The sequence below is a fragment of the Podarcis bocagei genome (assembly GCF_964188305.1).
Source record: "Podarcis bocagei genome assembly, chromosome: W".
Taxonomy (NCBI): domain Eukaryota; kingdom Metazoa; phylum Chordata; class Lepidosauria; order Squamata; family Lacertidae; genus Podarcis; species Podarcis bocagei.
In genome coordinates, this window is record NC_138131.1 from 19,024,685 (window position 1) to 19,036,578 (window position 11,894).

The 11,894-nt window shown below is 46.0% G+C and overlaps 1 protein-coding gene across 1 annotated transcript; it reads right to left on the reverse strand.

The window, feature by feature from the left end:
• Nucleotides 1-205: 205 nt before the first annotated feature.
• On the reverse strand, nucleotides 206-11,656 carry LOC308577833 (ubiquitin carboxyl-terminal hydrolase 22-A-like). Its single transcript, XM_081178231.1, has 2 exons — nucleotides 10,133-11,656; nucleotides 206-1,320 (listed from the first exon to the last, which is right to left on the reverse strand). The coding sequence occupies exons 1-2, from the start codon at nucleotides 11,037-11,039 to the stop codon at nucleotides 650-652; spliced, it is 1,578 nt and encodes a 525-aa protein (XP_081034357.1). The 5' UTR covers nucleotides 11,040-11,656; the 3' UTR covers nucleotides 206-649.
• Nucleotides 11,657-11,894: the final 238 nt, after the last annotated feature.

An 11,894-nucleotide genomic window follows, 5' to 3' on the forward strand; every position in this document is an offset into this window, starting at 1 on the left:
TTGGATGTATGCAATGGCTTCAGAGCTATCAGGCAGAGAAACAGGCAGCCACTGTACACTTTATACTGCATTTATTTATAACTAAAATTCACAAATAAAAAAGTACTTGCAAAGTCCATATCATTGCGTCGTCCCAATTCTCCTCCATTTTACTGCTTTCAGACCCATAGGCATAAAAAAAATGGGCTTGGACTTTTTTAAAAAAAATTATAACTGTTGTATGATTGGTCAGTTGGAGCTGAAGCACCAATGGAGAAGATGCTTTATGGAGATGAGAGTACACCCCCCGGGCTTCCCACACACATTTTGGAGGAACGGAGGGAGATGTGCCAGCGCCTGGATTCCTCTGCTCCTATTTTCCCCACCCAGAGCAATCTTTGCGTTATTATATTTCTTCTTTCAAAGTCACTGACTGTAGCCTCTTTTACATCCCCCCCCCCTCTTCTGTCCCTGCAGGACTGCGTACACGATGGACATTATTCGATTCTTGCTCCTCTAGGCCACGAGCCAGCGGCAAGCAGGTCCTGTCGCAGCTCAGTGCTAGATGTCGAATGGGTGTCTTTTCATTTCAGGTAGGTTTGTGTGTCTTTTCAGAAGGCTGCCATTCATTTCACTTCCTTTCATTTCTCTCTTGAGCTGCTGAAGAAGGCTACTCGTACTCCAGGAACTGTTTGTGATAGAACAGCAAATATCCTTCGCTGTCTAGTACATCCTTAATGCTAGCCTTGGTGATGATGGCGTCGTCACATTTGAACCACTGGTCCTTGTGTTGCCGGATGAAGCTGGTATAGTGCCCGCTCTCCAGGGTTCCTTGGTGATTAACTACTGCAAACAAGGAATACTTATTATCATTGTTTAGACTATCTGCCGGCTGCTGGTACTGCCCATTCATTCTGCTCTCTTTACTGGAGGCCATGAAAGGCATCATGTCCAGCTCCAGCGGAAAGGAGACATATGTAGTGATCTTTCGTCTCAGTTTGGCTGAGTGTTCAAACCGTTTGAGATGAAAACAGGCCACAATGGGTAATTTCTTCATAGTGAGTTGTTTGGTAGATTCCTGGTAGCTATGGCAACCACTACATTTGATTTTGGCACTGCTTCCTAGATGTTCTGGCCTCGTAAACCTTCGCAAGCAGTCTGTGAGGGTCGTGGTTCCTGACACGTGGCTCTCCCCATTCACCACACTGCCATCGCTGCCTGGGCTCAGAGGCCAAAACGGGGTAGAAGAACCTGGCAAGTCCAAACTGATGTCCCAGAATGGGTCTATCGTCGTGGAAACACCATGGCAGACTTGACAAGTGACATCGGACTGTAGTCCACCTGTGAAAATTTGTTTTGTGTTTTTTTTTAATAATTTTTTTATTGCTTTTTTTCCAGGGTAAGATACATCTTCAATAGCACAACAAAAGCGGTTTTACAGAAAAAAGAAAAGTTATAAAAGAAAATTCACTTTTCCAAATTAATGTTCATAATCAACTGGACTTCCCCAAATCTTCCATCCCCTGCTTTCTTTTCAATAGAAATAAACAGCAATTTGATACCTTATTTTATGTGTTTTTGTGTTTTCATTTAGTTGTATAGTCTATGATTTATACTTTTTAACTTCATAACTTAGTTTCCCTCCTTTACCAATCTCAATGCTGAAGCATGTTTTTCCCAAAAACTTAGCAAATTCTCAACATTCATATAACTTATAATGTTTTTGTAAATAGTCCTTAAATTTTTTCCAATCCTCTTCCACTGTCTCTTCTCCCAGATCTCGGATTCTGCCGGTCATTTCGGCTAATTCCATGCAGTCCATCAGCTGCGAATGCCATTCTTCCAGCGTGGGTAACTCCTGTGCCTTCCAATATTTGGCTATAAGAATTCTTGCTGCTGTAGTTGCATATAAAAAGAAAGTTCTATCTTTTTTTGACACTCTCTGGCCCACAATGCCCAGGAGGAAGGCCTCTGGTTTCTTCTGAAAGGTGTACTTAAACACCTTTTTCAACTCATTGTAAATCATTTCCCAAAAAGCCTTCACCCTCGGGCATGTCCACCAGAGGTGAAAAAATGTTCCTTCAGCCTCCTTACATTTCCAACATTTATTGTCAGACAGATGGTATATCTTTGCAAGTTTGACTGGGGTCATGTACCACCTGTATACCATTTTCATAATGTTTTCTTTTAAGGCACTACATGCCGTGAATTTCATACCGGTGGTCCATAACCTTTCCCAGTCTTCAGACATAATGTTGTACCCAATGTCTTGTGCCCATTTTATCATAGCTGATTTAACTGTCTCGTCTTGAGTATTCCATTTCAGCAACAGGTTATACATTCTTGAAAGCACTTTCGTCTTAGGTTCAAGTAATTCTGTCTCTAATTTTGATTTTTCCACCTGGAAACCAATTTTTTTGTCCTTTTTAAAAACCTCTTGGATTTGGGCATAATGTAACCAGTCTCGCACCTTATTTTTTAATTTTTCTAAACTCAGCAGTCTCCAATTATCTCCGCATTTTTCTATTATTTCACAGTATTTTGCCCAGCCAACCTCCATGTTAAGTCTTTTTGGGGCCTTTGCCTCCATTGGTGAGAGCCACCTCGGAGTCTTGTTTTCAAATAAGTCCTTATATTTAGTCCAGACAATGAATAAAGCTTTCCTGACAATATGGTTTTTAAACAATCTGTGAGACTTTACCTTGTCGTACCACAAATATGCATGCCACCCAAAAGCATTGTTAAACCCTTCCAGATCTAGGACATCAGTGTTTTCTAACAAAAACCAATCCTTCATCCAGCAGAAGGATGCAGCTTCATAATACAGTCTTAAGTCCGGCAGGGCAAACCCCCCTCTTTCCTTTGCATCTGTTAGTATCTTAAATTTTATTCGGGGCTTTTTGCCCTGCCAGACAAACTTCGCAATGTCCTTCTGCCACTTTCCAAAACATTCCACTCTGTCCACGATCTGAAGGGTTTGAAACAGAAACAACATTCTTGGCAATACATTCATCTTAACTGCTGCAATGCTTCCCAACAAGGAAAGTTTCAATCTTGACCAAATTTCTAAATCCTTTTTAATTTCCGACCAACATTTTTCGTAGTTATCTTTAAACAAATTCAAATTTCTCCCAGTCAAATTAACCCCTAGGTATTTCACCTTTGTTACCACATTTAATTCTGTTTCCTTCTGGAACCCATCTATTTCTGAAGGTGTCAAGTTTTTTGCCAGAACCTTAGTTTTGTGTTTGTTCAACTTGAATCCCGCCACCCGACCAAATTCAGAAATTAATTCTAAAGCTCTTTTTGCGCTAGCTTCTGGCTCCTGTAATGTCAAAACCAAGTCATCTGCAAAAGCCTTTAGTTTATATTGTTTTTCTCCGACCTGTATTCCTTCCACCTGCTGGTCCTTCCTAATCAAGTTCAGCAACACCTCCAGGACAGAAATAAATAACAAGGGTGATAGGGGGCATCCCTGTCGTGTCCCTTTTTCAATTTTAAACTCCTCTGTCACCACATTGTTTACTATCAATTTAGCTTTTTGCTCTGAATAAATTGCTTCAATACCATTTTGGAACGCCCTTCCCACTCCCATCCCTTCCAAATTTTTCTTCATAAATTTCCAAGATATATTGTCAAAGGCTTTCTCGGCGTCTATAAAAATCAAAACTGCTTTCGTGTTCAAATTTGTCTGTAGTAACTCCAAAACATCGACAATGTTCCTGGTGTTTTCAGACAAATGCCTGCCGGGAAGGAAGCCTGCTTGGTCTTTATGGATTATTTCATTTAAAACTTTTTTCAGTCTGTTTGCTAGAATATCAGCAAAAATTTTGTAATCCATATTTAGGAGTGAGATGGGACGGTAGTTCCTAAGTTGAGTCTTTTCAGATTCCAGTTTTGGTATCAAAGTGATGAATGCCTCTTTCCACGATTCGGGTGCCCCCTTCCCTTCCATAATTTGGTTGCATACCTCCAATAATGGCTGGACCAAATATTCCTTCAGTGTCTTATAATATTTGGAGGTAAGTCCATCTGGACCTGGGAATTTGCCTAACTGCAAATTCTGAATGGCACTTTCAATTTCCTGTTGTGTTATTTTGTAATTCAGGACTGTCTGTTTATCTTGTGTTAATTTTTGCAGGCCATAGCTTTTTAGAAATTTGTTTATCTCAGTCTCTACTTGGGGTCCTTGAGTAAACAGTTTTTTAAAATATCTCTGGAAACACTTTCTGATATCTTCTGGTTTCTGAATACATTCTCCTTCTACCTCCAGATTGGTAACAAAGTTCAATTTCTGTCTCTTTTTCAGCTGCCATGCCAGCAGCTTCCCACATTTATTTGCAGATTCAAATGATCTTTGTTTCATCTGTTTAATTTTCCATTCGATTTCTTGATTTATCAATTTCGCATATTGTGCTTGATGGAATTTTATTTCTCTTAAAACTTCTTTTGATTTTGGGTTTAGTCTCAACTTTTTCTCTCCGTCTCTTATCTTCTCCAAAATCTTATCCTTTTTACCATTCCAGAGTTTTTTCTTAATAGTTGTCAGGGAACTGAAAAGGGCCTTCGCCTCTGAAGGACAACTTCTGCATGTGGATTTACAAAAAAAGCTGAGGGTCGAAACAGACGCATCTGACAGAGCCATAGGGGCGGTGCTTCTTCTTCTGCAGCCAGGGAAGGAGGAGTCAGAGTGGCGACCGTGTGCCTTCTTTTCGCGAAAGCTGAACAAATCCGAGAGGAACTACACGGTGTACGACCGGGAACTTCTTGCTATTCATGAGGCTTTCCGGAGATGGAGGCACCTGCTAATTGGTGCACAACATAAGGTGCAAGTGTGCACGGACCATAAGAACCTAGAGTATTGGAGAACTGCGCGAGTGCTCAACCAACGGCAGTTGAGATGGGCCCAGGAGTTTTCCAAATTTAACTTTGAGATTTGTTACGTGCCAGGCCCAGAGAACGTTAGGGCGGACGCTCTCTCACGCAAACCTGAATATTTGGAGGGGGAGGGAGCACCCGAAGAGACCCATGTCATTCCAGAGGACCGCTGGGTGTGTGGGGCGGCATTGGTGGGGCAAAGGGAACTGGTAGAGGGAACGGTGCATGATGAATACGCCCAGGACAAACTCAGGGGTCTCAGGAGGGAGGGAGACAAACCCGGGGGTTTTGAGGAGAGAAACGGGGCGTTGTATTACAAGGGAGCGTTATATATACCTGAAGGTGAATTGAGGGAGAAGGTACTCAAGCAACTGCACGATAGCCCCACAGCAGGGCATTTTGGGCAACACAAAACCATGTGGCTGGTTACCAGGGAATTTTGGTGGCCCAAGGTCAGGGAAGATGTGCGGGAGTATGTGAGAGGGTGTGACCAATGCCAACGAGCCAAGGGGGAGAGGCGGACACCGGCAGGGTTATTAGAACCACTACCCACACCTGAAAGACCATGGGAAACAGTGGCAATAGATTTCATGACTGATCTGCCAAGGTCCAGAGGGAAAACAGCCATCATGGTTGTGGTAGACCTGTTAACCAAAATGGCCCACTTTATAGCCTGCTCACATGCGGTCACGGCAGAAGAAACCGCTAAATTGTTTGTAGAAAATGTGTTTAGGTTGCATGGCGCCCCCTTGAGGGTGGTTTCAGACCGAGGGAAACAATTTACTTCCAGGTTCTGGAGGAAGCTCATGAGCTTACTGCATGTAGAGGTTAATTTCTCAACTGCCCGGCATCCTGAAACCAACGGGCAGGCGGAAAGAGCTAATGGCGTCCTCCAGCAATATTTGAGGTGTTATGTGAATGACAGAGAGAATGATTGGGTGGAGAAGCTGGCGTTGGCAGAATTTGCCTACAACAATGCAGAGAACGTGTCCACGGGGATGAGCCCCTTTTTGGCTAATTACGGGTGCCATCCCCGAGCCTTCCCAGGGGGGGAAGAGGAGAACTGGAGCGTTCCAGCTGCAGAACAGTTCGTAGAAGAAATGGAAGCGATCCATCGCCAGCTCCAACTTAACTTAAACAGGGCTAAGGAGGAATATAAGAGGCAGGCAGACAAAAACAGAAGAGAAGGTGAAAGCATTAGGGTGGGGGACCAGGTGTGGCTGTCAACCCAAGGGTTACCATTCAAAGGGGGTTGTAAGAAGTTAAGACCCAAAAGACTGGGCCCATTTGAAGTCACGCAGCAGGTCAACCCAGTGGCTTTCAGACTCCGGTTACCGAACCACATGAAGCTGCACCCAGTTTTCCACAGGTCGTTGCTGTCACCGTATAAAGGGGACAGAGAAGGGAGGGTCAATAGGGGACCAGCAATGGAGGAGAAGGAACACAGCTACCATGTAGCGGAGATTCTCGATTCCAGGTGGAAGGGAGATCAAGTAGAGTATTTGGTAATGTGGGAAGGGGAGCCGGAGTCGGAAAACACCTGGGTCATGGCAGAGGATGTAGATGACGAGGTTTTAATAGAAACTTTTCATCAGAGGTTCCCACGTAAACCTCAGCCAGTGGCGAGGTTCCGGAGGGAATACTTTGCCACCACCGACGAAGAAGAAGAGTTGGAGGGGTTCCCTGATTCCGAGGAGGAGGAGGATTCAGCGAGCCGGAACGAAGACCGATGGAGGGAAATGTTCGAGACGTCTGAAGATGAAGAGGATTCTTTTCGGGGTTTTATCTCTTCACCGCCCAGAGGAGAGAGAATGGGCGGGGGGGAAGGGGGCCCTGGAGGGGAGGTGGATGTCAGGGAACTGCCATCGGAGGAAAGGGAGGTGGAAGGGCTCACAGAGGCTGGGAGGGAGTCAGCAGCGAAAGCAGGGACCAGCAGGGGGAGAGAGGGGTCTCTGGAGGAGGGTCTCATGAATGCGGAGAGAGACGCAGCAGCTAAAGCAGGAACTAGCAGGGAAGAGGGAGGGATCAGGGACACGTCCAGCGAGCACAGCGGGGAGGTGTCAGAAGCTCCCATAGGGAGACCCATGCTTCGCCGGAAGCTGCCACGTCGTGAGTCCAGAAGACGCGTTTCCGTTAAGGAGCTTCTATGCTGGAAGCGCTTCCGCAGACAGCCACTGTCGGAATCTACGAGTGACTAGGGCAGACATGTTTGAGGAGCTCTGTCACACACAGAGGTTTGTGGAGTTGCACAAACTCTGAGGGACCACGATTTTACGCACAAGCAGCTAATCATCCCATCACAATAGTGTTCTGTTGTATCAGAAACCCTCTCATAACAGCTTTACTCGCGTCCCAGATTGTTTTCTTTTCCACCGAAGTATTCAAATTTATTTCAAAATAATCTTTCAATGTTTTTTGGGCCTTCTTCACAATCTCCTGATCTCTAAGCAGGTAGTCATTCATTCTCCATCTGAAGGATCCAGCTGGTGTAAGTCTCAGGTCTATTTTCAAGGCATTATGGTCGGAGCAGGTTTTAGGGCAGATCTCAACTTTTTTTGTCTTAGGTGCCAGTCCTCTAGATGTCCAAATTTGGTCGATTCTTGTCCACGATAGGTGGGCCTCAGAAAAGAATGTTCCTTCTTTACCCAGAGGGTTCTTTGTCCTCCAGATATCAATCAAATCCATATTGTCTGTAAGTTCAAAGAAAGTCTTTGGAAGCCTGCCATCTTTGGTCAAATTCTGATTTTGTGACTTATCCATGTATGTAGAGACAACTCCATTCATATCACCCATCAAAATGATGTTAGTATAGTCAATATAGTCCAACATTATCTCATGCAGCTTCTTGTAAAATTCCGATTTTCCATCGTTTGGTGCGTAGATTCCTACTATCAAAATTTTTTCTCCTTGTGATTGTATTTCAATCGCCAAAATTCTTCCTTGTTCATCTTTAAAGACCAACTTTGGTGCTAGGCTCTCCTTTGCGTATATCACTACTCCTCTTTTTTTAACCTTGTCTGATGAGATAAATTCTTGGCCTAGTCTCTTGTTAATTAACACTCTCCTGTGGAGCCTAGTCACATGTGTTTCTTGAAGGCAGATAACATCTAATTGTTCTTTTCTCAATATATGAAAAATCTTTTTCCTTTTCTCGGGAGAATTTGCGCCATGAATGTTCCAACTAAGGAGCTGCAGAGACATCTCGGGCTAATTTATTGGCCTGTAGGGGTGTCTCTTTTGTCGTTTTTGTCTGGAGGTGGAACCGGATTGAAACCAAACGAAGGAGGTGGCCAGGCTCCTGCTACTCCCTTCCGAAGGTCCTCCCCGTGGTCGTTTAGGAACTTTTCTTGCTCCTCTGCTGTTCTGATTCTTACCTTCTTCTCTTTCAAGGTAAAAGATAGTCCTTGAGGGAATTCCCACCTGTAAGGGATTGTGTTGTTTCTCAGTAAACTTGCCAAGTCTTTATATGTAGCTCTTAAATCCAGTAACTGTTTAGGTATGTCTCTGAAGATTTCTGCCGTCTTTCCCTGAATCACCAGTGAATTTTTAAAGTGCAGGCCGAGTATGTTATCTTTTTCTTGCTTAGATCTCAAAATGATCAAGCAATCTCTTGGTTTATCCTTCTTGGCCACTCTTCCCAATCTGAAGGCGGTAACTATTTTAAAGTCTTTCTCTTCAGCCAAACCCCAGAACTTGGATATTTCTGTTGTCAGAAAGCTGATCAAGTCTTCTTTTTCTGTTTCTGGGATATTTCTAAGCCTGAGATTGCATTCCCTGTTTTTCAATTCCGCCATGGACAGGAACGCTTGCTGTTCAGTAACCTGTCTGCTCAGTGGCCTTACTTCTCCTCTTAATTCCTCTATCTTCTCTTTATTTTGGTCTGCTTTTGTATTTGCTTCCTGTGCTAATTTTCGGTTTTCTGTTGTGATCTTTTCAATATTGCCAACTGCCTGTGTATTTTGAGCGACTTGATCTGTCAGTTTATTAATTGTAGCTGTCACCTGGTCAAATTTAGCCGCTTGTTCCTCAAATTTAGCTGCTTGTTCGTCAGCTTTCTTATTTAATGCTGCCAGCTGGTCCAATATTTCTTTAGAGACAGGGTCTAGCCCTCCTGCAGCCATATCCCCAAAAGCTGGCTGCTTGGGTTGTCCTTCTTGCAGACCTGTCACAATAGGGACAGACGATCTTCGTGGCTGCACAGGCAAAGTTAATTGCAAAAGTTCAGTTTGTTTTGCTTTCTTAGCAGCCCTTGTTTTTGGTGCGCCACTCATTCCACAGCTGTCCAAGCGTCAAGGTCAAATTGTAAATCCCATGGGAAAAGCAATCCAGGAAAAGTAAACATCCAGTCAAAAAAAAAAAAAAAATTCCAAGGCAGCCGGCAGTTCCCAGAGACTAATAATTCCACAATCCAGCAGGGGGAGCTCCCCAAAAATTAAGGAGAAGAAGGGAAAGTTTCCACCATAAAGTTCCCACAAAAAAGTTAAATAGAATCCAAAATAGTGGGGGAGCCCTCTAAGTTCAGATTTAACTGCAGAGAGTAGAAGTTCTTTACAAAGGTGCATGCAACAGTTCCTTTTTTACAGCTTACAAAGTAGCCCTATGTGACATTTAACTTTTTGTATACAGTTGCCGCAGTCTGGTGTTACCTTGTATCCGGTCAGCCCGAGAGCAGGGTATCTTATCTTTGTAATCCACAAAAGATAGAAAGAGGATTCACAGTCTCTGTCCACTTATAACAGTTTTAGCCTTTCCTTAACTTTTAATCAAACAAATCCGAATTTGCAGGGTATATTCCAGCTTCTTTAAACTCCTTTCAACGCTTCCGCTTTAAAGAGTCTTTGCTAGGTACTTTAAACAGAGCCGGAAGACTGACTTCCTTTTTAGCGTCTCCCGCTTTCAGCCAAAATTCACCAAATTAGGTCCAAATAAAGCCTCGGATTTCTTACTCACGAGTATGTTGTTTCAATTCATTTGTTCAAAGAAGAAAGGTCAGTGCCGATCAGCAGCAGCCGCGCGGCTTCACTTCCGCGGAAAGAGCGATGGATTCACAGCACCGCTACCCCCTCCACGTTCCGAAACCCCTTACGGGGTCTCTTCTGCGTTTCCGAGGTCGCTCCTGGTGCCCGCCGAATCCCACGGCCACGGGCTCACTCTACCCGTGGTTTTTCTGCGTGGGTCGTCGCTGTGCCGCAGCGCACGACCCTTTCCCGCGGAGCCCCTCTTCAGCAGCTGAAGAGGACCGCCATTGCTGAACGCGCCGCCTCCGGAAGTCCACCTGTGAAAATTTGGTCTATGATGCAGTTACAGTGGTTGGGGTTGTTGGCTTTCTTCCCATTATCGTCACCTTTGCAGTGTCGATGTAGCACATGTAACGCAGCAATGAGGAACTCGTGTGCATCCTGTTGCTCGTACCCTGCTAAATGCCGTGCATGCGTCCATACCAGGTGCAATAACCTATATGGAATGTGAGGAGATCGGTGCCCAGAGTAGAACTCCTGAAAAAGTGTAGACATTTCACAGACCAGACATGAGCTGGGGCTTTGCATTTCACATTTGTGTCTGTCGGAGAGGAAGAAATCTCGCAGTAGTGGAGTGTGGGTAAGTGCTTGGACAATACAGTTCATAAAACATGTGTTCCCAAGATTGATTAGCCCTCTTAGACCTATGGTGCAGTTTGTAGTTATTTTTCTCCGCTTGGGGTTGTGTCGAAGCAGCTCTAACTCTCGTTTGGTTGGCTCCCACGTTGAATACTTCTCTCCAATACCTGTCATTGTACACTGGTAGTGAGAAACCATTGTTGGGGTGAAGGCTTGTAGCTTCCAAGCCTTCCGTTGTTCTTCTTTGGCAATTTGTTCCATATCTTTGTCGTATATGTAATCTTGACACATAAAGCAGTATATACCCCCATACAAAAGGTCTATGGCTAAGTTGTGTCGCTTTGCCTTTGCGTGCTCGTGGATGTGTTTCTTTGTAAAACAGCCAAAGAAAACACAGTACAGGCAAGAATGAAGTCTGTTCAGATGGGCACCACACATATGACAGATGCACGACTTTGCCTTTCGCTTCCTGGTCTCAGCCGACCCGCTCCACACGAAGCACTGGTAGATCACCCTCAGGTTCTGCTTCCAGTTCTCCACCTTGAAGCCGGTCACATGGCAGCACCCGGCGGCCGGCGGACTCATGTCAGACCCCCCCCCACATCAATCCGCCCGCCCCGCCGGCACGGCTTCTGCTAGGCTGCGGGAGGAGCAGGAAGAAGCAGCAGAAGCAGACGAAGGGGGGAGGTTGAGGCGGGGGAATCCCAAATCGGAGCTGGGTGGGAGCGAAGACCGGGAAGGGGAGCCGGGACGGGAGGGAGGGATATTGTCGGGGTGGTGGGGACGACAGGGAGGGGAAGGAGGGGTCTCCTCAGTCCGCCGCTGGCTGGCTCCTTCGTCGCTGAGGGGGGCGACTGCGGGCCGCCACCCCCCTCAGGGCTGCTGCGCGGCCTCCGCCGCCCCCGCCGACTGCAGTGGTGGCGGTGCGCGGAGGGGGAGGGGAGCGGGCGGCGTGAGGCGGAGGGGGGAGGGGAGCGGCTCCTCTTCTTCCTCCTCCTCCTCCTCCTCGGATTCCTCCTCTTCTTCCTCCCTCTTCACTCTCCTCCTGCGCCTCTTCTTCTCCTCCTTCTCCTTCGCTGCCGCCGCCTCCTCGCTGCCGCCGCTTTCGCCTCAACCCCGCCCCGCCCCCGGCTGCTCCGAACAAAGCGCCGACGACGACGACGCCACTGAGGAGGCAGAGCGCCACAAAGATGAGGGCAAAGAGAGGCGGGCTGAGGAGAATCTTCGCTGCCCGCCGCCGCCGCCGCGCGCTACCTCATGGAGGCCTCACGGGAGAAGGAGGAGCGGGAATGTACAAAGAGGGGTAAGTACAGATTGATATGGTGTGAACTCAAGGTGAACAGAACGTACCAGGGTGATGATGGAATGTCTTAGCATCAGCACAGTTTATGCAGCGTGAGCAAAACAAAGCTTAGAAGCAAGACTTTCCAGAATGCAAGC

Bases quoted from the DNA above. Each gene is read 5' to 3' on its own strand.
- LOC308577833 (XM_081178231.1), bottom strand. From the start codon at position 11,039: ATGAGTCCGCCGGCCGCCGGGTGCTGCCATGTGACCGGCTTCAAGGTG. The intron at 1,321-10,132 runs GTGGACTTCCGG...AAATTTTCACAG, and splicing joins CATAGACCAAATTTTCACAG to GTGGACTACAGTCCGATGTC.